Raw genomic sequence first — 27417 nt, forward strand, 5'->3', positions numbered from 1 at the left:
ATACATTTTTTGTTACACTTCAAAGCCATACAATTATTGTGTTTAAAATTATTACTTATATTTCAATGTCATAATATTTTCCAATTCAATATTGAATTATATATTTCGGCTTTTCAATACTTTGAGCCTGCTATTGAATGTACACATTTTAATACTCATGTAACTCCTCTCTCATGCAATATTTTTTTAAGTACAAAGAAACTAAAAATCCCAATTTCAGGATTATCGCGCCAAATTTCAGTTTCACTACCTCATTTGCAAGTGAAACGTCTAACATTAAAAAATAACCAGTAACGAAAAAACGAACGATACATACTTTAAGATTAACCAAAAAAAATTGATGAATATTTTGGTCTAAAATATATTCCTTATTTCATGGGTTACACAATTCGGATTGTTATATTACATAACATTTCATAAAATACACGTTTACTATCCATCGTCAAAGTTGTAGGTATTTTTTTATGTTAATAGGGACCATCTCTTGAGCCAAAGAGAAACATGGGCAAACATTTTAGATTTTCCGAGAAAAAAAACGAGCTTCAAGCAAACATTGTTTTTGTTTCTTAATTAATTTAAAGATTAAAAAATAGAGGGGCCAAAGGTGCCCTTTCCTGAAAATATTAGTTTTTTTTAGCTGAGAAAATATACTATACCCTTTACTTCATATTTGAGATAAAACCACTCAAATATATAGACACATAAAAATAATTTAAGTGTTAAAGAGTCACTTAATTTTCAAATGCCGATATCAATTTGTGAAATAAATTTCAATACAATGCCGTTAAAGATCAACATAAATAAAACTCCTTAAAAAAGATGGAACGGTATTTTCAACTCGCTGGTTCTCGGGCATAACTCAACCAACTGGGACATTTTTTTTGAGTGAATTATAAGGATGTCTAGATGATCCTTAAACTTTGCAGAACTCGATTTGATCAAATCTGTAATTTATGCGATCAAAAACGTCGTTCCAACTTTTGTTTGCTCTAGTAAAAAAAATCGCCCGAAAATCCGCGGAGACAAGCCCGAAAACCTATGAGTTGAAGTTACCGTTCCAACGTTTTAGGGAGGCTTTGGCATCCGTGTATATTGGACATGCGTTGGGCGTCCCAGTGTTAATAATTTCAAAGATATTGAAAAGATTGAAAAATTAACTTATTTAATATATTTTTTTGTATTTATTTTGAAGTAATATCTCAGCAACCAAAAGTTGGATCAAAAATCTTAAATCGTAGATATTTGCCTATTTAAACAACTGAAAAAAAATGTAAAATAAATTCCAAATTTTAGCTCAATCTTTTTTAAATTTATCAAAGCACGTAGTCGATAGCAAAATCAATTTAAAGTAAGAGTAAGACTTAAACAATTTGGATGTCAATGACTAAAAGAATGATTTTTAGCGCGTTGTCTACAACTTTTCCAAAGACACGAAATCGATTTTCGAGCAATTCTATACAAAATCGGTCTTTATTCTTAAATTTTAATTTTTTGATTTTTCAATACTGAATCAATACTGATTAAAAAAAATCGAAATATTGACCGCAACTTAATTTCAATTTTATTTTTCGATGTAAAATCGAATTTGCAATCTAAAAGTACATTAGTGAAATTTTCATAAAGTGCACCGTTTTCAAGTTATAGCTATTTTAAGGAAACTTTTTTTTAAAAATAGTTGCAGTTATTAATTTAAAAAAATTAGTGCCCATGTTTGCTCAATCTTGAAAAAAAAAATATTTTTGAAATGCTGAGAAAATTCTTTGTTGCTTTGTTGCTGAGATATTGCCATGCAAAGATTTTAAAACAGAAAAATGGATGTTTACTACCCAAACAACCCACACGGAGAGACCGGCCAGGGCAAATCCAAGAAATTCTTGGTTAATTTAACTAAAAGTATGGGTTAATTTTTTACACAGCTTTTTTTCAACAATCGATTGTTGATTTTGTTAACCCGAAATTGCTGACCACCAGTAGGTAAAAGTAACTAAAAAAATATTTAGAATTGCCATTTTGGTTGGTTAAATGACCGAAAAAAAATTCTAGCAGTCGACTGCTAGAATATTTTTTTCAGAAAATTAACTATTTTTTTTTGTTTTCAGCTGAAATATTGTTAAATATTCTGTAGAAAACAGGCTGGACCATATTTATCAACTATTTTTTAACAATTTTTTTCGTTGTATCAACTGAAATATTTTTGCATGCAGCAAATTATTAGTGGTTTATAACAAAACATTTCTTAATTAAACATAATTTATGTTAGTGTCTATATATATTTTCTTTAATTATTTAACGATACAGGCTGGGCCGAATTTCTAGCTATATTTTTAACTAATGTCTTACTTGAATACAGAAAAATATTCGTACATATAGTCAGTAATTAGCTGTTGTTAGCAATATTTTTATTGAATTTGCGTTAAATTTTATAATAATGCCTCACAAATTAATTTGTTGTACTTGTACTTATTTTTTTTTAATTTTTATTATAAAACATGTTAAGTTTGATTAATGTTTAAAAAAATTATAACAGAAAAAGCATTTTACAAATTTTGTTAAACATGTTCAAAAAGGATGTTTAATTTCTCGTCAATTCCTTAAAAGTAGAAACCGAGTAAAATTTTCACCAAGTTTTAAGCTTATATTTTTATTATGTTGTATACAATTAAGTGTTGTATTCACTTACCATCACTGTGAAAACATCCGATAAGTCGTCATCATCTACAACGGTCTCATATTTAGTTATTTTTCTTGTGGTTGGACACAGAATTTTCACCAAAGCGACCCTTTTGCTGCAAATAGACATATAAAATTTATTATTAATCTAATAAAAAAAATAATTTCGGCTCTAAACTGATAACAGGAACGTAAATAAAGGTAATTATTAACAAGAAATATCAATAATGCTACTTACCAAGTTTGCACTATTTTAACAACTACTTTTGGCAACACACTTTCATTGCATTTGATTCAATTTATTCAACGTACTCCGATTCCTGAAAACAATATTTTGAGTTTTACTTACCAGTTTATTGAGCAGTCTTTTTCAACAGCATTTTTAAAATATTAATATCTTCTTTTGTATATCTTTTATAAATTTTATTTTTTTTAGACATTTCCCACCATCCCACCATTGATATGATGTGTACGGATTTCCATGTATTTTATGGTTGATGATTCTGAAAAAATAATGGTTCATTTAAATTGTATCCATCGTAAGCACGAAGGTTCCTGATGATTCAGTTTTCTAATTAAAATCACAATAGATAAATTGTTGTGAAAAATTAAACCTATACTTACTTAGATTAACCAAAATTTTGTTAATTTTGCCCGTGCAAGTATTGTCGGGCAAGAGTTGGCCCGCCTCTTCCTTCCACTGCCCCTCTCTTTCCTCCAAACATTATCATAAAGTCCCCTCACATCAGAGGTCCCCATTGCGAATGTCCTCTCTTGCTCTTCATAGTTTACCACCTGCAAATAAACCATCAACAAGCTTACTCACCAATTGCACCTCCACAGTTGCAACAGTGTTTACTTTGATGTTGCTCCCTTTAACATTAACCAAATAGTTTGATTTGCACCTTTCACATCCTCTCACTTCATAATTAACAACACAGACTCAACAAATCGACCGTTCTTGTTCGAATCCTGGCTTCAAATGACAGACGTAAACAAACCCAAGTTCATCTTTTAAATATTCAACCAATTGTTAATTATATTCAACCAACAAATTTTTTGATTTTCCTAAAACCAAAGCTAACAGTCGAGCACGTTCATTCGAGTTCGGGAAATCTGTTAGCTTTTTGCCTCTAGCATTTTCAACAAACAGGTTATTAAATTAATACTGAATTTTAGTTATTTTAACGGAATATTGGCAGTAACAAGTACGTTTTTGTTAAAATTCACGAAAGTAAAATCAACAATTTTAATTGTTAAAATTTCTGGGCTCAGTCTCTCCGTGCATAATTTTCTTATGTCGATATCTCAGCAACTAATGGTGTGATTTTCAATGTATATAAATAAAACTTTCGTGAAATTTTCCGATCTTTTCGAAATCAATATTTTCAAAAAAAATAAGACTAACATTTCAAAAGGTCGTAATATTGAATGTTTGTCCCTGTTTCTGATTCTTGTATGGAGAAAAAAATTAAACAGCTCGACTTTTTTGGACACACTGAATCATTGGAATCAATCATGCTTAATTAAAAAGAAAAGTTGCTTTAGTTTGGATTTTTATGAATGTTTGGAATAAAATAAATATTAACTAGGAGCTTTCATAACTAGTTATTTTCCTTAAAATAAAATGAAAATATTTTTTTCCTGAAACAAAACTTTTCTATTTAATTAATTTCGATTTTAAGAAAATATTTAAAAGCGCATTTAAATTAAATCATGAATCAAAATCAATTATATATCAAAATAGCTTTAATTCTTAAAGCATATTTATTCTGGATGCAATTAATTGCACTGCAATTCCACAATTTTGTTTACTAAGTTGCTTGTTTTGTTGAGAGTATTTTTTACTTTCTGTACCATTTCAATAAATTGTTATACTGTTATTATTTACCTTAAACTTTGAGGTATCATACTTTTTTCACACTTTTAAGTGAATTTCTGTTTTTTTTATATATTATTAAATTGGTTTTAATGGTGTTACAGCACTTACACAAATTAAAATGTTTTCTATTTGACCCAATGTCACCCCCTCTAAAGGGTGAGTTTGAGTTAATTTTAAAACGATTGGCATTTATGAACGTTGTGATTATTCTAGCCATATTCTGGGAAAATGTTGGTAAATTCAGGAGCATTCCCCAACATTATTTATTTCGATATAATTTAAAATTCTTATTGTGTTAAACAGTAATATCGTTTTTTGACCAAAAGTCACCACCACTGACGGTACATCATTTGTGGATAAATATTTTTGAAATCTATACTTATTTTGTTTTTTTTTTTTAAGATTTTTCACCTGGGAGGAAAAAGCCACGTGGCCATATAGGGGGGGGGGGGGGTTGGCGTGAAACCACGAAAAACCATGAGGGGGGAGGGGGGGGTCAAAAATTCTCCAAAAAAAGGCCACGTGGTTTATGCACGACCCCTAAGTGGCAGCAAACTTGATCATATTGTAAATCACAAAATATAGTACAGTCCACCCAAAATTCTTCAAATAGTCCATCTAAATCAATTTAATTTATTTTTTTAAATATTTCGATATTTTAAAACACAGATTTTTAACAGACTCGAATTTTACATTCTTTCACTCTTCACCTATGAACGATTTTCTAAAATCATTACTTTGAATAAAATTCTGCTGTAAAACCCGTTAAAGCCACCAGCATCCATCGTTGGAGTTTCCTCTGTGCGACACATTCATCCTGAGTAAATCCACTTTTATTTCCTCGTTTAGTTGATTAATTTGTCTGCACCAACTTTCCGGTGCATCTTGTAACGACACTGCTCGGTGTCTGTTAGTTTAGACTGTACCCGAGCAGACGGAAATAACGTGGGAATAACATTTTTTGATATTTGAAAATACTAGGTCAATAACATTTTGTGTTATTTATAACAAGTTTTGTTATTCGCCGTTATGATTTTTTTGTTATTGGATTGTTATTGTCATAATAGACTAATAACATTTTTAGTTATTCTTCAAACAAATCTTTGTTATTCTTTTTTGTTATTTTAACAACTAATCCGATCATGCCAATAACAGTTGGAGTTATTTTTCCAAAACAAAAAATGTTATTCCAATGTTGTTTTGGCTTTCAATCAATATCAGACCAATAAAAAAAATTGTTATGATAGCATAAACTGTTATTAAACCCTTATGCAAAAATTGATTTTTCAAGAAGACTCCATAACACTTTCTGTTATTTTAACAGAATTTGTTATTGAAATGGCATGAATTTTGTTATTTCCGTCTGCCCGGGCAGGAGAAAGAAAATGCTGCTCCTGGGGGCCATGAACTGGCTAGACAAAACCCTTTTAGAGAACGATTAGTGATATATTTGAAAAAGAGAAGATTTGGCGTTGTTTTTCAAACAAATTTTGTATTCACTTCAAAATTAAGTTTTTGCCATTCCGTTGCAAAACTCCTTACTTTCTCGTATGACGAAATGGCCTTCTTTTCTATGCCGAAAATAACTAAAATCTATTTGAGTGTGAAAAATTTAGACTTTTCAGCACTTGTATCGAAAAGTGATACTTTTTGGTATTGTTTTGATGTTAGACCAAAGAGTCAGACACTTATCTTTACATTACATTAAAGCGGAGAAACAAACGTTTCACTGAAAACGTAGTACCTAATCGTTCTCAACGAAGCTAAACATCTACAACCGACCCGGGCAGACGGTAATAACAAAAGTCGTGCTGTTTCAATAACAAATACTGTTAGAATAACAGAAAGTATTATGGAATCTTCTTGAAAACTCCATTTTTGCATAAGAGTTTAATAACAGTTTATGTTATCATAACAAAATTTGTTATTGGCCTGATATTGGTTGAAAGCCAAAACAACTTTGGAATAACATTTTTTGTTATGGAAGAATACCTCCAACTGTTATCGGGATGATCGGATTAGTTGTTAAAATAACAAAAAATAATAACAAAGGTTGTCCGAAGAATAACTATAAATGTTATTACAATAACAATCCAATAACAAAAAAATCATAACGAAGAATAACAAATCTTGTTATAAATAACATGAAATGTTATTCCCAAGTTATTTCCGTCTGCTCGGGGAGCCGATCGGAATGCAAATGTGTGTTTACCTTTGGCCACGTTGTAACCAACTCACTTGTTAGGGAGAGCGAGAGAGTGAGAGTAAAAGAGCGAGGGAAGCCAGCACTCGTGTTTTGTTTTTAGTTTTGCTCGGTCGCGACACGTCAAGGGAAGGTGATAAAAAAAGACAAACAGAGGTGCAGTCGTCGTCTGTTGTGATAAGAAGTTTTGGAGTTGTTTGTTTTGCGATTAACTTTTGTCCTAGCTTGTAATGAGTTGTGCAAAGTTAATGCTGAATATCTGAAACAGAAGAGAATTCTCCGAATATTGCTCATGATTTTAAAATTAAGGCTTAAAAAAACAGGATTTATTACCTACCGATATACCGTAAAAAGTGGCTGTTACCTCTTTTTTGATGCAAATTTACGTCAATTTGTGTAGAATTAGTAAAATTACGCATGAAAAGCTGTAAATTCACACGTTTTTGAAGGAATGTTAAAAATGATTAGGAATTCACTTTAAATTGTTTTTAGCTGATTGCACTTAAAATTAAATTGTTATTTTGAAGTTTTTTGAAAAAATAGTCTCTTGAAATATATTTGCAACAGCCTTTTTGACCTCCACATAATTAAATTTTTCATTTCAGTCCAGACTCGATTATTCGAAGCACCGATTAACTGAAGTTTCAATTATATGGAACATCTGATAAGGCCGTTGAAAACATTTTCAAAGTTTTCGTCTTCCCACCTTTAAAAACGGTCCGAAAAATCGAAAGGCAAAAAAATATTTTTTCAAAAAACATTCATTCATCCAATCCAAATTATTATATTGAGCATGTTTGGGGTCGTTTGAAATTTTGTTTTTCGTTAAAACTTTGATTATTGAAAAGTTATGATTGCAAAACAACTGAGCACATGTTTAAATCATTTTAGAGCATTTTTTTCATTAAAAATTTGAAACCGTGGCTTGTAATTAATTTAAATTAATTTTTTTTTGCCCCTCGCCCCCTCGATTTTGGTTAATTACCAAATTACAAATTATTACTATTACTTATTACTAAATTAAATTATCATTACTTTATTAAATTACCGAATGCATTTTCCTAATATTTCATAATTGCTATGCGCCACCTGGAATAAAAAAAAATTAAATAAGTTTAGAATTGCTTAGCGGTCACACAGCTCGACAATCAAAAATTATGAACGAAAAAAAAAAAATGTTTACTCGTAATTCGATTATCCGAAGTGATTTTTTTTTCATGTCTTTCGGATAATAGAGTCTTAGATAACACATTTTGAAATAGATTTTTGGAGAATTTTTACATTCATATTTTCGCTCAATGACTTAACTTAGACAATAAAAAATGTGATCCAATTATACGAAGTAAATTTTTTGCAAGGACCTTAGGCAATCAAGTACAGACTATGAAATAATCTAATCTAATCTAATCTAATCTAACCCTAGCGCAGCCAGTCTTTCGAGGGCATCCTGGAGAATGCCTTAGGTTGATTGACGCCTAGCATCTTCTTGTCATTATCAACATTTGCAGTGCGCCATTGCATTAACATGCATTGAAACATCACAAACGTCGAAACGGCCAGGCCAACTGCGTAAAGTTTACCGCAAAGATGATTCGTTGAACTGGATTGAATTTGAACACGAATATTCAAACAGCAATACAGTTCTGAATCTACAGGGGAGGAAGAAACGTGGGGATCCCCCGCTCACGTTCCTGTTTTATAGGCAATAAATCGTTGGAAGCCACCATGCTAAGAAGTTTTGGTGCTCCGGGACTCTCGGGGATGGGACATTGTATTTCCACAAATGCCCTGGACACTATTTGCCGTGGTTATAGCGCCACAACTCGCTCACTGTTGAAGAAATATTAGAATAAGATTAATAAGAATAAACAGTTTTAAGGAGAGGGGTTAGTTATGATTTAGGGTGAGGGGTCAATTTGAACTTTATTTTACAGGGTCAAGTACAGACTATGAAATAATTTTAAGAATTGTATGCCTTTTGTTATTTTTATTTTTTAACTGCTAGTCTACTTCTTCGTTCTCATTTCGTATAACGACCTTTGAGGACGCAATGAACTCGATTTTCTGTATCGTTCTAACTAATTATACCATTTCTGCTTTCGCCGGCATCACGAATTTGAATACTCAACCAAATAAGGAGTGACACATTTCTCCACTATAATCCAAAAACACACACACTCGGCTCGCCTCCAAAAAGTCTGCGTGTATTTAGTAACTCGACACCGGCATCGCTCTCCCACTCTCATTTTTAATAAAAATATATTACACGAAGCAAGCGAGTAAAAAAACACACGTTTTTATTCGCTCTTCTCTCGCTCTCAAATCAAACCCGGTTCGCTCGCGCTCGCGACTCACAAAAGTTTCTCTTTCGCGCACGGTCTCACTTTCCGACAGGGTTGCTCCTCCACACCGGTGACTCTTCTTGTGGTGTTGTGGCATGCTGAATGCATCTCTCTCCCTTTGTGTGGGAGCTTTCGATGCAACGTTTTAATCCCACATGAGATGAAGAAGGGAAACTCACAGTGAAAATTGATGTAACTTTTTTTTTTTGTGTGAGGAACCAATTTTAGCTGCATTTTGAAGAGTTTGAGTATCATGCTTTTGCATGTAAGATTACACGAAGATTTTTATATGGTGTACCGACTTGTACGTGGTTAAATGGATTCACAATAAAAACATTACCATGCGTCGTGTGTAAACTTAGAGGGAGAGAGAGTCTGTGCCGAGATGAGAGCGCTCACACATCTTCTCCAGCGGCGGATAGTTTCTCACTTGTGTATCGTTTTTGTTGTTGTTGTTGCCACTAGTTGTAGTGTGAGCCGTTGTAAGTGGCCGGAGATCTTCGTACGTTCAACGGCGCCGCCGCCGCACCTCTCGACGACGTCTTGGATAAAATGTGATTTAGTACATCGTTAACAGTTGCTCGTAACAGACTTGTGTCGTTCGTCGCCGTCGTCGTCTTCGTTTTAGTTTAGTTCGGAATCGCGATCGCGCGCGCGCCCTCTGAGTCACAGAGCACCACACAGTCACACGCGTAGACGGTCTTGTGATAAGAGAAACCGTCGCACAACAACACACAGCAAAACAAGCGAGTCACGCGCAATTAGCTCTAAATTGCTCGAGCGATCAAGTGGATTTTTTGTATGAGTGTGTTGGTGTGTGTGTGTTGCATATCATTAGCGACGCGATGCATCGTGTTTGACACACGAATACAATTTATTGGAAAACGAAGGTGGTTATCGAATTCGTAACGTAATTTGCAATTTAAACCAACAAACCAATCACTTTGTGTGAATGTGAGGGTTTGTTTGTGCGAGTTTTGTTGTTGGTTGATTTGCAAACCGCCCACCTGCCGTAATCAGCAACAACAACAACCAAAACCACACAAAGTCATCAACTGCCTTAAATACATGCAAAGTAGAACCATACTAGGATAACACACCGCATCAAAAAGTGATCTAATCCAACTTGTGCGTGTGTGAGTGTGTTGAGCAGTGCTTTATTATTGTAATTAGATTGAAGAGTGGTCGTCGTCGTTTTTTTGCTGCGATCGTGCAGGCGTTCAGGAAGAAGACGATGCGAAACGAAGCAAAAAGAAGAAGAAGCGGCAGACAGATTAAGCAAAAGTCAAAACAACTAAGCGACGTAAGCGTGCCTCTCTTCATAAAACAACACAAATCGTGCATAAACTGGTGCAGAAAAGATAAGCAAAATTGCGAGCGAAGAAGAGCAAGAAGAAGAAAACTTGTGGAAGGCAGCATAATAGATGCAAGAAGAAGAAGAGAAAAAAACGGTGGAAATCACTACTTAGTAACAGAGAGGCACGCGGGGTCGGCAGAAGATGAAGAGTGGATAAATATTTGCAAATTGAAATTAATGTTTAACAATTATTCGAGCACGGAGGAGAGCGTGGAGAAGGCGTTTTATCAGGCTTCTTTTTCTACTACTCTGAAAATGCATGCAATGAGTGTGCGGTGCAGTTGGCAACCGATTTCTGCGAAATCGGTGCTAATTGTTGTGGGGGGAGATTGTTGGAGATGGTCCCGGTTTCGGGTTGGAATTGGATTGGGAGTAAATTTATAGTTTAAATTAGGTGGCATAGATTTTTGGAAAAACATTTTCCAATCAAATTTGCATTGGCCTTAATTAGAGCTTATCAGTTTAAAATTTTAAATATATTTTTCTTTGTTTAAAATGCTGCTGTCGGTTTAAATTCAATTTTAGAATATGTGTGGAATTATTAACTCTTTGGAAACTGAGTGGTACCAGACATGGTCCAACCAAGATCCGTTCTCAAAAAGATGTCAATTTTACTAAAGTGATCAGAACTTGGGACATGGTTGCCAGATTTTCAAACTACTGGTTTTATCGGAAAGGTTTTTCAATTTCCATTCTAACGATGTGTAATAAACGGTACTTTAGTCGATTTATGGTCACTTGTTGACTTTTGAGCTACTTATCGGATCATCAAACAATTAAGTATTCAAAAACGCCCAAAAATCAAAAACACAAAATAAATAAAATGTTGTTTATTGTGCCTATTAAAAAATACTTCAGACGTCGTCTTCGAGCTTTTGTGAAAAGTTCGTTTTTAGAACAGGAATACACGCAGCATAAAAACGTTTAATTTTGGAAGTTCGAAAATTTGATGGTTAAATATTACCACTTATTTGTGTAATTACCTAATTTTGTAATTTTGTACCTAAATTTATTTGCAAAGAAGTGAAAATCAACACAAACGCAAGCAAAAAAATGTAAATGAGCAAATGTGAATTTATAAACAACAGTCTACCCTGGTCATTGGCTTGACCTGATGAAAATTTTACCATTTCATTTTGTCATATTACACATTTTTCTGACTTAAAATCTATTATTCATTTTTTTTTGCTCTATACACAGTAAAAAAAGTTGATTTCTGGAAGGCTGAAATTTTGTTGATTGAGGTGTTACCTCTTTTAGGAGTAATTTACCTAAAATAATGAGTAAAAATGAAAAAAAAAAATAATGAAAATTTAACCAATTTCTTTTTTTTTTTTTACGCCCATCATTTTTTTACAGTGTAGCCTCACCTCAAAGAGTAGGCAAAAGTAAGCTTTTTCTCTTATTTAGGGAAAATTTACATCGTTGCATCGTGTAATTCTAAATTTTTATGATTAATTGATTGATGTATAATTACATAAGAAAAGTTTTATTTTTACGCCGTATTGAACATGAAAATGAGATCACAAAACAATCGAGTTAAGAAAATCGTTACATAGAAAAATGCGTAAAATTTTGAATTGTGGTTTAAATTGTTATACTGTAACATTTCCACTGTTATGATGTATTTTTTTTTCCTAATATTGGTTGGAAAAGTGGCATTACACCAAACAAGTGATAAATTAACTATTTTTTTCTTACATTAAAGATGTAACCGTTCGAAGATGGCCAGCCCTACTACCCATGTTTACCGCAGAAAGGATTCTGAGAGCGGATCACATTTCACAGAATCTACATGGGAGGAAGGAGGCGTGGACATACCGTACCAAACGCTCCAGTTGAACGAAATGCGGAAAAAGGCAATCGCACGTCAAGTTTTATCTATTTGTGGCAGTTCAAAGCTTGGCGGGAAAGCAAGTTTTATGAAAAAAGTATACAGTCCAGACTCGATTATCCGAAGGCCTTGGAAAAATTTTACTCCGGATAATCGAATCACAAATATTTGGGTTATTTTTGATTGTCGAGCTCAATTATGACCTTTTAATAACGCTAAAGTGATTTAGAATTTTTAAATGCATGATGGCGGCCAAAATGGCGGTGATGAAATATTGAAAAAAAAATGCATTTTGTTTTTTAATAGCCAATCAACTATTCAAATTTGAATAAAATTGGGAGCTCGAATTGGATGTTAAGAGTAAGAAAATAAATTTAAAAAACTAGACAAAAATTGTTCATGATTCGATTATTCAAAGTCCCATACTTCGGATAATCGAACCTCGGATAATCGATGGATATTTGAAAGATTTATAATGGAAATCAGATAATTTTGTAAAGAGATATCGGTATTTTTGTTTACAGAATTTTTAACCACATAAATGTGAGATTCGCAATAATCTCTTTGAGGTTAAAAGGGCAACTTTTATTTCAGCAGCTTGTTGTTGTTGCATATTTTCATAATGACAGAACTTATAAAGATGCTAACCACATCCACGTTAAAAATGCCTACGTCAGCACTGCGTAGTTACTCAATCCTTTTGCAATTTCCGGCTGCAAATTCGGGCAGATCCTAATAAGGGCTTCCCCGAATCTTACTCCTCGTACTTTCCCACGTTAAATAACCCACATCTACCTCCCTTAAGCCTTTTCTGTATTGCCATTTCTGAGCGAAACCTCCCATCTCCAACCATCTCCACAACGCAACGCCAAAGCTGACCATTTCATCAGTCGTGAAACAAGTGAAACCTTAAATTCACGTGCAGAGAGTAGACATCGCGGTTCGGTGTTTGTTTTTGGTCGGATGATCCACGCGCCTTAATGGCGAGAAGAAGATGATTTAAAAGTTTAACTAAATTAGTTAAGCGGAGCAACCAGAAGCGGGGAGGGACGCTGTGGATTTCAACGAAAAAGTGTTTAGTGATGAAGTGAAAACGGTCCAAGATTTGTTCGAGCGAACTCTCTCGCGCGAGAAATCAATCAAGCGCGCGCGCGCGTTCGAACTCATGTTCGAAATTGTTGAAATTTGTGCGTGTTTTGTGAGGGCAGCCGGCTGCTGCCCACCGAGTGGAAAAGAAAGCCCCCCAGTTGAATTTCGAATTGCTGATTTGATTAGGAGAAAACCCGCCCTGCGCGCGCCCGCGCGGAGACTACGCTACTGAGAAGATTTGCGCGCGAAGCGACGAACCTCGGTGTTGTTGAAGAAACACAGTGATTCCGAAGAAGGGGGGTGGTGAAATGTGCCCAGCTCTGACAGCTGATAATGGATTCGTTGACCTGCGGAGTTCTGCCCTCTACCACGTTGGGCTAGAACTGGTTTTGTAGTCGGTCAAATGTTGGGGTTCGTCGTCTACCAAGAGTCTCCAGATCGACACGTGTGTTCAGTCGGAGTTCTGCGTTGAGGAATGCATCGAACGTGTTAGTTTAGGAATTTCTCTTGTTATCACCTCCCCATGGATCTGACAGCTCATCATCGTTTCACTCTCGTCGAACGCCCGTTGAAGTCTCCACCCAAAGGTTCGGCCTTTCTTGTGCAGTTGAGCGGAAACTTTGTAACAGAAAAACAAAATCTTTTCCACTTTCCTCGACTCGATCAACTGGGAATTGCGCGGTGATCAAGCTGAGAGGTCGAACCGAAGTTGTTGTTGTTGAACCGCTCCGTCGTCCCGCGGGGGTCAAAGGGATCGTAAATCATCTGATCTGAAGATCGCAGAAACCACGACTGTTGCCGTTGCTACCGTACAGACAAGGGCTTTGAGGTTAGCTGGTACAAAAATGTCAAGGTGGTGCTTCTCCCTCGAGGGGCGCCCGATAGTGAGGCAATAAATTTGCGAACCTTCAATTGGTGTAGTGGCGGCGATGGGTTCGAAGAACCTTTTTAACACAGTTGTACCGCGACCATGGGTTGAGATTCTTTTGAGTAGAGATGGATGATGATTGTTGGTGGCATGTGTATGTCATCTTGTAGGATCAAATGCTTTGTTGAAGACGGGATGTCACGCTATGGGGCAGAGAGTTCTGTCAAACACTTGGTTCAATTGATTAAAGTGGGAGCGGTATTTGCATCAAAAGATGTTTTTTGATTGCATAATAATGCTATGCAAAAATTAGATTTAATAAAACATAAGAGTAATTCTTCACCAGAACCTTTCGTTTAAATAGAGTAAGCGCTTTTTTACTTTAATTTAAAGTATTTTCAATCAGCTATTATTTTTCTACAACTTCTAAATTTCTTCCGGCTAGAACAAAAGCGAAGATTTAGAGTGAAATATGTAAACAGACTTATAATAGGCTTCGAAAAACAAGTTCTCTCCTTCCAAAGTTTTACTTAAAAAATCAAGATGCAAACATATAATCTATAAATAATAATCTATGAAATTAAATGAGCATATCCTTTAACTTAACTACGGCGACCATTAACCAACTCTTCAAATTTCGTAAAATTTTACGGGGCTCAGGTATAATCTGAATTATTCTTAAAGGCGCTTGATTTTAGAATCAAAATTTATACCTTGAATAAACCCAATTTAAATCTAATTTTTTTTTATAATTCAGCATTCAATATAAAATTATATTAAAATGAAGGTTATTGGAAAATAAATAAGATTTGATTTAGAAGTCAAATATCTAATAAAATTCAGGGGTTCAGGGTAACATTTTGTTTAAATATATGTTTTCACCCGCGACAGACACGAACAACGAAACAAAGAGAAACGCAAAAAGTAACTTTTTCATAACTTGTTTTCGTAAAATCGCGATAACTCGTGATGTTTATCAGCAAACCCCTTTTTTGTAATTGTCTGCTCTACAACTTTGTAGAATATGGTTACACTCTAAAAAATAACCCTGCAAAGTTAAAAAAACACGGAATTTTAACATGTTCCAATTTTTTTAACAGTTAAGTTACGGAAAATGGCAGAGTTTTTAAAACTTTTTAAGTGTTTTTTTCGATGAAAATTACGTTTTTTCGGAATTCCCATCAAATCGGGCGTACAATTTTACATAAAAGTCTCTTTGACACCAAATTTCTATCTGATCACCATTTCAGGCTGCAAATTATTGAAAAACACCTATTTTTTCGCATGTTCTAAAATTGATGGGGTCGTACCGTCCCTCCGTCACGAGTTATCAAAAAACGGACCTCGGATTCGTGATCAGGGACAAAAGTTACCTCTTAGGACAAAGTTTCACGCAAATCGAAGAGGGACGGGGCAACTTTTCCCGATTTCGTCTGAGTTGGTAGAGAACTACCCTTCTTCAATTCAATATTACGGTTTTCAGCTAGTAAAATTTACGTAAAATGGTTTGTTAGATGAAATATTTGTTATTTTCAAGCATTGATTTTGGATAATTGTTAAATCTCGCGGGATTTCACGGAAATTACAAAATTTCACGAATTTCACGCTGTCCGCTAACTAACCCTAATGAAGACTATTCCGAAAAAATAGATACAAGGAAAACAAAATTTGGTAATTTTTTTAATAATTTTTTTTTTACAAAAAAACTGAATTTCCCAAAATACTTATTTTTTATTTTAGAGATTTCTTGATATGTTTTAGAGGACAAAACCCCGCATCTTTTAAGCCATTCAGAAGTATGGACCAAAATGTTGCCGACGAGTTATGATTTTTTTTTATAAATAGTAATTTTTGTAAAAAGTTTAAACATTGTACTTAAAATTTTTTGATCTATTTTTTTATGTAAAGTCGAATTTGCAATCGGAAAGTACTTCACTTTTTTTTTTTGATTATGTGCACCGTTTTCAAAACATAGCAATTTAAAGTTAAATTTTCTTCGAAAAATTCTGGTTTCTTGATTTTTTTTTTAAATAGTGTCTATGATTGACCATCCCTGAATTTTTTTTTAAGTTCAGAAAATGTCCTATAATTTTATATAGGAAAAATTGAATATTGGATCACTGTTTGCTGAGATTATAGCGGATAAAACAAAAAAAAAAACAGGAAATTGTTTTTTTTAATTCTCACCAAAACAACTTTCCATTTTGTAATGTCGACATCTCAGCAACTAATGGTTCGATTTTCAATGTTAAAAAATGAAACATACTTGAAATTTTCCGATCTTTTCGAAAACAATATTCTGAATCGAGACTAACATTTCAAAATTACACTTTTTTGAAATGTTTGTCTTGATTAAAGAAATTTCAAAATATTGTTTTCGAAAAGATCGGAAAATTTCTCGAATTGAAACATTAAACATTGAAAATCGGACCATCTGAGAATTTTTTTTCAAAAAATATATAAAAATAGAATTGCTCCAGGGATCGCCAGAACCGTGTCTTTACAGTATTAGTCACCACGACTTAATGTGTGAAAAGAGATTGGTTGCCAATCAACTGAAAAACTGCTTTATTAAAAAGGCGCAGGGGGTTATGTTACACATGACCAATTTGGCAAAGAACATTGCGCAATGCTCTTGAAATTGAATCAACGTCATCAAATTGTTATCACTTTACTTTAAGTACGCAACAGACTGGGATTCGGAGGATGACAGGTTTTATCCCGCGCGGCCTCTGATGAAATTGTATAATCTGACAGCGACGACTGGATTGTGACCGAAAACATCAGAATAAATCTCACACATGAAATTGGAGGTTAAAAGATCGGAGCTGGGCAACGGCCAATAACCTCGAAATGTGAACGCCATTCTGAAATAGTGATACAAATTCTACTTTTTCATAATTTCGCTGCTGGTCAGTTGATTGAACATCTTCATTCTACAAATTACTTTGTCCTCGACGGAGGTAACCTGAGCTTCCGAAGAACGCAAGATTCCGGCGAATGTGCAAATCGATCCTGCACTTAAGGTTGAACAAATCACGCAGGACAGGACAACGTTTTGCAACGCGCAGCTCAACCAAAGTTGGGGGGCACTTTGTTGCTCAGTCACATGTGTGCGATAGTGTGATAATTAACGACGGTAATTAAAGTTGTACCTTTTTAATGAGAACCTGCAGCAGTGACCACAGTCCGTCAACTTTCAATTTTTAACCAACAACCAACACCGCCATTCAGTTCTTGGTTCACCAAGCACATCAGTCTGGCCTGGTCAAGGTCGAAGTCTTGACGCGACCAGCTTGAATTTTCTACCAAAAGTCCGTAAAATTTGAAGTGAAGGGGCTCCTCCGAAAAGCTCGCGAAACATGAGGAAGTCCAGCCGATTGGCACATCTAGTCCGAGGAAGAAGACCAACTTTAATTGCCGCGTTCTTTGTTTTAGGCAGATTTTTCCGAGTAGGCAAACACTTAATTTTTAAGGTGGTGTAAAATGTTGCTCAAGGTTACGCAACGCCAAGTGTTGCGTGTTGGACGGGGTCGGTTTCGGTGTCACGACGCCCCCCTCTGAAGTGGGTATCGGAGCGAATCGCGGCAGTATCGAAAGGATCTTCCCTCGTGGTGTCGTAAAGTTTGAAGGGGTTTTCGGGTGAACCTGTTGTAATGCTCACTATACGCAGTTAAATGGTTTTGAGTGGGTGTTGGTCAACTTCCTTGAGTAATAGTAAGTGGTGCTTGCTTTAAATTGTTCACTGTAAAATGGCGGTGATTTCTTACTTCGATTGAAATGATTAATGGTTTGTCATACAAATGCAGAAAAATGTTCCTCTGGAAGCTCAGATTTTAAGTTAGTTGAGAGATAGAATGCAGTCATTCTGCAGATTAGTCTTTTTCTGGGTGTAATAGACAATTGTCAGAAGCCACATTTTTTTGGATTCTCTAACAAATTTCATCCAAACTTCTTAACGTGATTCCTCAATCGCGAATTACCTCAGCACAAAAAGGCGTAAACCTTATTTTAGGATCCTCATCAAACCTGGACCGAGACATTCAGTTCTTCTGTCAGCGGGAAAATTGCGGAAGCACCCCGGAATTCGATACGCCGAAGTAAACACAATGGACTTCTTCACCTTCATCAAGGTGGGCTTCACCCCGCGGAAAAGGGTCGTTCTGTAGCCCCAAAATGTCAAAAGTTACCGACGGGAACGCAAATTGTACGAAGATGAGTTGGCTTTTATTCAAGAGTTCTAGTGTTGCGGGTTAACTCAAGTGGTGTAATAAAAACGCAGCTTTGAATGGGCTATTTATGTACGCACATCAACATTGCAACACTTGGGCGGTCATAGGGATGTACATTGAATTCTACTAGTTTAACGATTGTATAGCTTTGCTTGTCAGAACAAACTCATTACAAGAACAACTGGCACTTCCAAGAATGTTCTGTGAATCTGGTAGAAATTTCGCGAAGCTAGTTTTGAGGTGCTCAATCTAGTGAATCTTTATTGTGCAACTTTTTTTTCCTACTTTTTATGACAAACATATGAAAATTATATCTTTCAATCTGTTGTTCTGCTTGCGGCAGCTTTCTTACACCATCTTCCGCAGAAATGTAAACACCGAGTAGCACGTGTTGAGCATTTCGGTGAATACGGCGATCGAAATTTCGGAAACTCCGGCGCATCCAAACGTAACAGCGTTACGGGAGCACATTGCGATGATCTGCAGGGTGGCCCGCATGTCCAAGTAATCCTTCTGACGATCCTCCGAGTAGGGAAGCCGGGCACAGAGGTAGAACATGTGTCGGGAGATTGCCTCGAACTAAAAAGAATAGGGTGACTTTATGATTGGAGAAACGAAAGAAGTCACCCAAACGTACAGCATATTTCAGAGAATCTACCAGGTAACATAGGCTGAAGCATTCCAAGGAACTAATAATGGCCGTACCGGCTACGATAATGTACATTGAAACCGATGGATGGTTCATAACTATGAAGATGTCTGATCCGTACAGAAATAAAGCGATGTAGTAGATGGAAAAAAAGAGAGTCTGAACCAGCGATTGTAGGTCCTTCAGATGTCTGTAGGATAAACATGTGACTATTTAATTATTTCAATGCAAATCACTTTTACATACCTCAAAAGCAGCTGCTGTTGGTTGAAAAATACTCTAACAAGAGTTCTCAAACGCTCCCAATACTGTTTTCTTGCTAGCTCGCTGTCCCAATAGTTTTGACGAAGATCATGCAAGTCGTTTTGAATATGTTCGAACCTGTGAGTCAAAATTCTTTGTTCTGCTTCGTATCCAACCATCAAAGTCACTGCCGTAACGGTGCATCCATATAGTTTGGAACACCAGATTGTAACACAGATAGATATGTACCAGACTTGGATTACTAACGAAACTCTTTCTCCCCAACACCAAGCGATCCACGAAGGAATTTCGAAAATTATGTCTTGCGTATCGCTAGGAATCCAAGAGAGAATCTGTTGCAAAGTGATTATCCAGGAGATTGTGATAATGAGCGTTCGTGATGTTCGCTTGAAACGTTTTCGGACGGATTCGTCAAAGTCCGGATCTCCCGAACAGAATTCGTGCGTTTCAAGTAAATTCCGAAGCCTGCCAATGCCAACCCTGTTTTGCAATAGCCAATGTTGTTTGTACAAACTCAGACTCATCGTAACAAAAATTAGAAAAGTTCGGATGACTGTCACGGAATCTTCCTCGAAGATGACAGCACTGATGAAACACATCAAGGCAATCGTCAGGTTCGAATAGGTCACGAATTGGTACAGAAGCCAGCCGATGCGTTGCCAACGGTTCCGGGGTGTGAAATGAGTGCCGGCCAGGATTAAATATCGGTCCAACAACCAGAAGGGATCCTGGGAGCACTCCACCAACTCGAGAAACCACTTGTCGAGCCGAGATTTGGCGAGACGGGCCTTCCGGAATAGTTCCATTTTGTTCAACGTTGTTCACTGAACTGAATCTTGAGTTTGTTGCAAAAGTAGCAAATCAGTGAAATTTTCCATTTCCGATTGTTTTGTTATGTGGGAAAATGAAATCGCATTCCGGTATGCTTCAGCAGATGGTGACATACTAACGAATCCGTCATACGTTTCCGTAGTGAAGATGTTCAAAGGACTCGTGTAAGTGGATAATTTGGCCATGGGATTTGGCGCACTTGTTGTACCATGTTTCGTTTTGATTTTTTTTATGCTTGGTGCTTCAAGTGATGAATAATCTCAAAGAAACATATTGACTGACGTCGATCTTCTAATAATCCTTTGCGAAATTGTAACACCTGCTTGGTGGGGTTTCTTTGTCCTCATAGTAAAGCGATGGACACACAACTTTGTCGTGAGAATTACGCTTGTTAAATGCAATTGTGACAAATTGGATAGCAACGTTATGTTTTGGCGATTTCATAAACGTATTGTTAAGTAATAATCAAAAAAGTACTTTCACGAATGGTAGAACATCGAAAATATAAACTCTTGCTTTCTTCTTGGACATCTGAATAACATTCATAGTAACTATCAATGCAATTAAAATCAACTGTTGAAATCAAGCAGTTTTAAATCCATTACGTCCATAATGTCGCGCCAGAACATCTCTCAAGGTCTAAGCACCCCCACGGTTCGGCACATGTCTCCAAGTTGTTCTCTTTTTATAACAAATACATGATATTTTTTCCGCTTGCGGAGGCTTTCTTAAATCATCTCACGCAGAAACGTAAACACTGCAAACGGCAATCGAAATTTCGGAAACTCCAGCATATCCAAACGTAACGGCGTAACGAGAGCACATCGCGATTATCTGTAGGGTGGCCCGCATATCCAAGTAATCCTTCCGATGATGCTCTGAGTAAGGAAGCCGGGCACATACATGGAACATGTGTCCGGAGATAGATTCGAACTGGATATTGGAAGTAGTTTAATTATTGAATGGTGAAAAAGGTCACACAAACCTACAGTATCCTTTAAGGAATCCACCCAGTAACACCGACTGAAGAATTCCAAACAACTGATAAATACCGTTCCGGCAATTGCGACGAAAATGAAAACCGATGGATCGTTCATATCTATGAAGACGTCTGATCCAATCAGAATCAAGGCAGAGTAATAGATGTAAAAGAAGAGATTCTGAACGAATGATTGAAGGTCCTTAAGATGTCTAGTGGATAAACATTTGATAATTTAATGTATCCTTACGAATCGTCTCTACATACCTCAGAAGCAGTTGCTGCTGGTCAAAAGATATCCTGACAAGAGTCCTAAATCGCTCACAGTACTGTTTCCTGGCAATCTCACAGTCCCAATAGCTTTGACAAAGATCCTGCAAGCCGTCCTGAATTCGGTAAAAAATTGTGTGCCAATATAGTTTGCTCTGTTTCCAATCCAAGCATCAAAACCAGTAACATAATGGTGCATCCATACAGCTTGCAACACCAAATTGGAAAACAAAAGGATATGTACCAGCTTTTGATAACTTGGGAAACTCTATCTCCGCAGCACCAAGCGACCCACGACGGAATTTTGAAAATTATGTCTTGCGTATCGCTGGGAATCCACGAAAGAATCTGTTGGACCGTGATTATCGAGGTGATGGTGATAGTGATTGTTCGCGATGTTCGCTTGAATCGTTTCCACACGGATTCATCAAAGTCCGGATCTCCCGAGCAGAAACCGGGCGCTTCAAGTAAATCTCGAAGCTTAAGGATTCCACTACTGTTTTGCAAGAGCAAATGTAGCTTGACAAAACTCAGAGTCATCGTAAGAAACATCAGAATAGTTCGGATGACTGTCACGGAATCTTCCTCGAAGATGACAAAACTGATCGAACAAACTAAGGAAATCGACAGTTGAAAATAGGCCGTAGTTTGGTACAGAATCCAGCCGATGCGTTGCCAATGGTTTCCGGGTGTGAATGGAGCTCCGGCAAGAATCAAAAACTTGTCCAACAACCAGAAGGGATCCTGGGAGTACTCCACCAACTTGTGGATCCACTTTTCGATCGCTGCGAAGCGAGCTTTCAGAGTTGCTTCCATATTGTTCATTGGTGTCCACTGAACTGAGTCCGGCCGGGTTGTTGCCTACAAGCAAAACAGTTAAATTTCACATTAAAGTTTTTATTGAAATTTGGGAAAAAAATTGTGTTCAGATACATTTTGACATTTAACGCATCCGTCATACGTGTCTAAAATAGCAACTCCGGTCTTGGAGATGTTCAAAGGATTTTTAAATTGGATTATTTGGCCGTGGGAATTCGCTTACCCTAGTTCTTGCAGAGAAGAATCTAGCATCATTCTTAAGTTTACTAAAATGTGGGAAAACAAAATCGCCTTTGGATACCTTTTAGCAGATGGTGACACTTATCGTAACAAATGCGTCATACGTATCCGTAGTTCAGATGTTCAAAGGAGTTGTTGTCGTGTTGTTGTTGTTGTCGTGAGAATGTCCCAACTGTGACAAATCAGTTACCAACGATTTGTTTTGGCTATTGGAATAACTTGTTGCTTTGCAAAAAAAGGACTGCAGGTTTTACAAAACAAACGGAATGTATTCGAATTTTAAGTAAATTTCCAAATAAGCTCACAGACCTTCTAAGAATAATTCACATACCTGTATCATTTAATATAACTGCATAAACCCTTAAGTTTGATAGCATCGTTGCTTGAAATCGAACATTTTGGCAATCAATCAACTTGAGGATACTCTCCGAAGCACCCAAACATTTCTTGGGTTATGCTGATACAGCTTATCTCAGTCCCGGGTATTAGGTTGTGATAGTCCTCGTACTGCTCCCAACGACGCATTTCAGAATACATTGTGGGCATTGTCCGGCCAAGCGTAAACATAGAAGCAAGCACCAGATGGATCCTCGATCTATATTTAAACTTGCAATCTCATCAGGCAAGTCAGGGATCAGCGCGTATTTAATATGAGAAGATGGCATGTTCCAACACTACGAATCAATTCAGCTAGAGTGTAGGGTAGGGTGGTCATCATTTTGGTTTTTGACTTTTCAATGATTTTAGTTTTTTTTTCATCAGAATTTTTAATGAGCTTTTTGTTGCATTTTCTGTCTATTAAAGTGTTTTAACATAGACCTAAATATGTGATCGATCTGATCACTAAAGTTAGAGTTATTTAACTGTCTTTTTGTAGAAACACTTGGCAGGAACAATTGGAACAATTTGGAAACTAAGGGAACGACCATAAACAACGAGGACACTTTTTTTTTGATATCAAGGGGTTGGAAACTCTTAGAGCTATAATTATTATGTTAACCAGTATATCAAAATATATGTTAGTATACTTATTATTTCCTTTACATATCGCCAGTATACTTACCAATATACTGAGAGTATCTTAATATACTAACAGTTTATTGCTTTTCGGTTAGTATACTAACAAGTATACTGGAATATCGTTAGTTTACTCAGTATTCCTAGGTTTTATTAGAGTTTCCAGCCCCTTGTTGGATATCTTATCCCCCCACCCCGACTCGTGGAGATTGTCCATACAAAAACACTTTTTTGTTTCGAGCCTGGACGATCGCAACCGCCAACCCGCCTCCCCCCAAGTTAAATATTCCCCGTAGTTTATGGCTGGCCCCTACTCCATGATTCACGCGAGTATTCCCACTGAGAATTTTGGCTCGAGTTAAATATCGTTATATTTTGGTAAGATTGTCGATCACACAAATACAATAGCAGATAAAACGTCAGACACCGCTGAATGTGCTTAAAGGGAAAATAACCTTACCAAATTTGACTTAGCTGGTACTGGAAGGTTTCTTCATAATAAATTATTGAAAAACTACTTTTGAGGTGCTGAATCTAGCAAGTCTTTATTGTGCAACTACGTTATTTTTTTTCTCAACAAATACATGATGTTTCTTCTATGAAATGCTGCACTTGCTGTAGCATCGTTAGATCATCTCCCGCAGAAACTTAAACACCGAGTAGCAATTGTTGAGCATTTCCGCAAAAACTTTAACTGAAATTTCGGAAACTCCGGCGCATCCAAACGAAACGGCGTTGCGGGAGCACATCGCGATGATTTGCAGGGTGTTCCGCATGTCCAAGTAATCCTTGCGATGATCCTTTGAGTACGGAAGCCGAGCACACAGATAGAACATGTGCCCGGCGATTTGTTCGAACTGCAATATGATTTATTTCAATGAGAGCTGTTCAAATAAACCCACACGTATATCATACCACGTCTTTAAGAGAATCTACCAGATAACATATACTGTAAACTTCCAATGAACAAAGCAAAACAAATCCTGCTCCTGTGACACACATGAAAATAGATGAATCGTTCATAACAATAAAAAAATCCATTCCAAAAAGAACTAGAGAAGCGTAGAAAACCCACAGGAACAGATCTTCGACAAGTGATTGCAGCTCCTTAAGATATCTGTAGGCAAAGTATTAAACTTTTCTGTGATGTCATTTCCAATTTTGATTACATTACCTCAATAGCAGCTGTTGCTGGACTAAAGAAACCCTGACGAGTGTCTTTAAACGTTTCCAGTACTGTATTCTTGTAAGCTCACAGTCCCAATAGTTTTGGCGAAGATCCTGTAAGCTGTCCTCGATGTTGCCAAAGTTGTGAGCCAAAATGGCTTGCTCTGCTTCGAATCCCATCATCAAAACGACTGTCGTTACAGTGCATATATACATTTTAGAAATCCAACATATGAAACTGACGGATATGTACCAGTTTTTGATCGCTAAAGATACCTTTTCTCCCCAGTGCAAAGCGATCCATGGGGGAATTTTGAAAATTATGTCTCGCGGCTCGCTCGGAATCCAACAAACAATCTGTTGGACCGAGGTAATCGAAATGATGGTAATAATGATTGCTCGCGATGTTCGCTTGAATCGTTTCCGTACAGAAATATCCAAGTCCGAATTTCCCGAACAGAAATCATGCGCTTCAAGTAACCCCCGAATCGTAAGAATCCCACCAAACTTTTGCGAAAGCAATCGTTCCTTGACCAACGACAGAGAGAATGAAGCAAAAACTACAAAATTTCTGATGATTGTCACTGTATCTTCATTGAAAATGACAGAACTGATGAAACACAACAGGGCGATCGACGGATGCGGACAGGCTAGGATTCGGTAAAGTATCCAGCCGATGCGTTGCCAACGGTTCCGGGGGGTGAATCGAGTTCCGGCAAGAATCAAAAACTTGTCCAACAACCAGAAGGGATCCTGGGAGCACTCCACCAACTTGAGGATCCACTTTTCGATCGCAAATCGAGCTCCCCAGAATAGTTCCATATTGTTCACCGTAATCCACGGAACTGAATCAGTAACGAATCCTTCATACTCTACAGACTAACCACCACGGAGGTGTTCAAAGGACTCGTGTCAACGGATAATTCCACCATGGGAATTTCGTTCAACCTGGTGCCAACAAAGTAGAAATAAAGCAAAACATTAAATTGCATTGTAAATTACACTAAAATGTGGGAAAACAAAACCGCCTTTCGATTTCTTCTAGCAGATGGTGGCGTCGTACGTGTCCGTACTGAAGGTGTTCAAAGGACACCCGTAATTGGATAATTTGGCCATGGGAATTTCTTGCACTTGATGTTACCAACAAGCGAAGCGATAAGCAACGTTGATTGCACCAGGTGGCATCTTAAAGATGTTGAAGAAATTCTTTGCTTGGTGCTTGAAGTGTTGAATAATTTTGAAGACGTAGTTGGGCTATATGCAATATCAGAATAATACATGGTGAAACTGTTACACCTGCTTGGGGGTGTTTCTTTGTCCTCTAAGGATAAGATTTAATGGCACAACTTTATCGTGACAACTCTGCGAATTTCAGGAAACTGTGACAATTTGGTTAGCGACGTAATGTTTAGGCTTTTTCATTTACTTGTTGCTAAGCAATTAGCAAAAAAAGGGTTCATGTAGTAATGTCATATAACAATTTTACCGATTGATATGATAAGATATTTGCTCAAAAATTTAACCAATCCTTTTCAAATGTGTGTCTGTGTGTGTGGTTCTGTTCTGTTCTTATTTGTACATTTCAAAGATAGGTTGCCCAAATCCTTAAGTGTGGGCAATATTTTTTATGACAACAATTCATATAACTTCGAGGTTTGCTGCCATTTACTACAAAGACATAGTTTTTGTTCATACTACAAATCTGCAATATCCCAATTCTCTTTCCAGGTATGTTCACCCCGTTCACGTAACTAATTACGCGTAATTTTATGACGTGACTGTCATCAAACGTCAACAAATTTGGCGACACACAGTAAGTCACGCAGATGCGACATCTGCCTAGGCCGCTTTTGGATGGTAGAGTAATGAAAAAGAAGTTAACCCATATGTGGGGACAGCATCTCATAATGGGCGAAAGTAATAACAATTTCCCTCCACACACCTTGAAATTAAAAATAAAAAGACGAAATAAGCGATCGATGGTGTGTCTAACATTGCGTGTGTGTCAAAGGCGAAAACTGTTTTCTTTCAGCTATTCGACTGTGGTATGACATACGATACACTACATGTCAAAAGAAAAGGCAAAAACAAAACGACCAGGAAATGAATAATTATCCAATAATTACACGTATCGTTGACAATCGACGCTATGTGCGTGTGTTTTTGGAAAGGGGATAACCTTTGAAAGTGGCTTAAATTGATTTGTCTATTTTAAATTGTTTATTTCAAAGATTATACTCGTGCTAAACGAGCTTTTAGATTGTTTCACCGGTCGTGATTTTATTATAAATACAAATTTGTTACCAAAACATTTTGTTCGGTTTTGTCTGATTAAGCACACTGGAAAGCACTTTCAACTCTTCTAGAAATACGTAAAGCTGTCCACAATAAAGCCATAAAGCTGTGGGTTGTTTTTCGGGACATTGTTTTTTTGTCGCAGACCGCAGCACTTTGTAAAACAAACAGAATAACTGCGAACGCCGTAACCAAATGGGAGGAGACTAATTGTGGTCATTTCAAAACGTTAAAATGTTTTAGGTATGAATTTTTGTGTCTCACGATTTTTTCTTACATTTTTGTAATTAACTTTATTTTTTTTAAGAGTAGAAAAACGGCGATGTAATTTTACCTGAATTTCTGTGTAAAAAAGCAAAATTACATAAAAAAAAGGAAATTTAAATAGCTTGGATTTAAATTTGCACGT

At 36.4% G+C, this 27417-nt stretch overlaps 2 protein-coding genes across 17 annotated transcripts in view; one reads left to right on the forward strand and one right to left on the reverse strand.

The window, feature by feature from the left end:
- The first annotated feature begins 9690 nt into the window (after positions 1-9690).
- LOC120413036 (inner centromere protein A) overlaps positions 9691-27417 on the forward strand; it is a 146631-nt gene continuing 128904 nt past the window's right edge. For 6 of the 16 annotated variants that reach the window (XR_005604896.2, XM_039573724.2, XM_052710724.1 and 3 more), the window contains exon 1: positions 9693-9987. The gene's annotated coding sequence lies outside the window, so the exon portion shown is untranslated. Of the gene's footprint in view, positions 9988-27417 lie in introns of all 16 variants that reach the window. The other 10 variants (XM_039573710.2, XM_039573709.2, XM_039573713.2 and 7 more) reach the window with 4 other exon arrangements.
- On the reverse strand, positions 18365-21535 carry LOC120413032 (uncharacterized). Its single transcript, XM_039573704.2, has 2 exons — positions 19363-21535; positions 18365-19056 (listed from the first exon to the last, which is right to left on the reverse strand). The coding sequence occupies exons 1-2, from the start codon at positions 20194-20196 to the stop codon at positions 18826-18828; spliced, it is 1065 nt and encodes a 354-aa protein (XP_039429638.1). The 5' UTR covers positions 20197-21535; the 3' UTR covers positions 18365-18825.

Source organism: Culex pipiens, chromosome 3 (genome assembly GCF_016801865.2).
Source record: "Culex pipiens pallens isolate TS chromosome 3, TS_CPP_V2, whole genome shotgun sequence".
NCBI classification, from domain to species: Eukaryota; Metazoa; Arthropoda; class Insecta; order Diptera; family Culicidae; genus Culex; species Culex pipiens.

What these genes read in the sequence shown, in the direction of transcription:
- LOC120413032 (XM_039573704.2), bottom strand. Translation starts at nt 20,196, where the DNA reads ATGGAACTATTCCGGAAGGCCCGTCTCGCCAAATCTCGGCTCGACAAG. An exon ending in TGCTTTTGAGGTATGTAAAA is followed by an intron (nt 19,057 to 19,362) that starts GTGATTTGCATT and finishes TATTCTTTTTAG; the next exon opens with TTCGAGGCAATCTCCCGACA.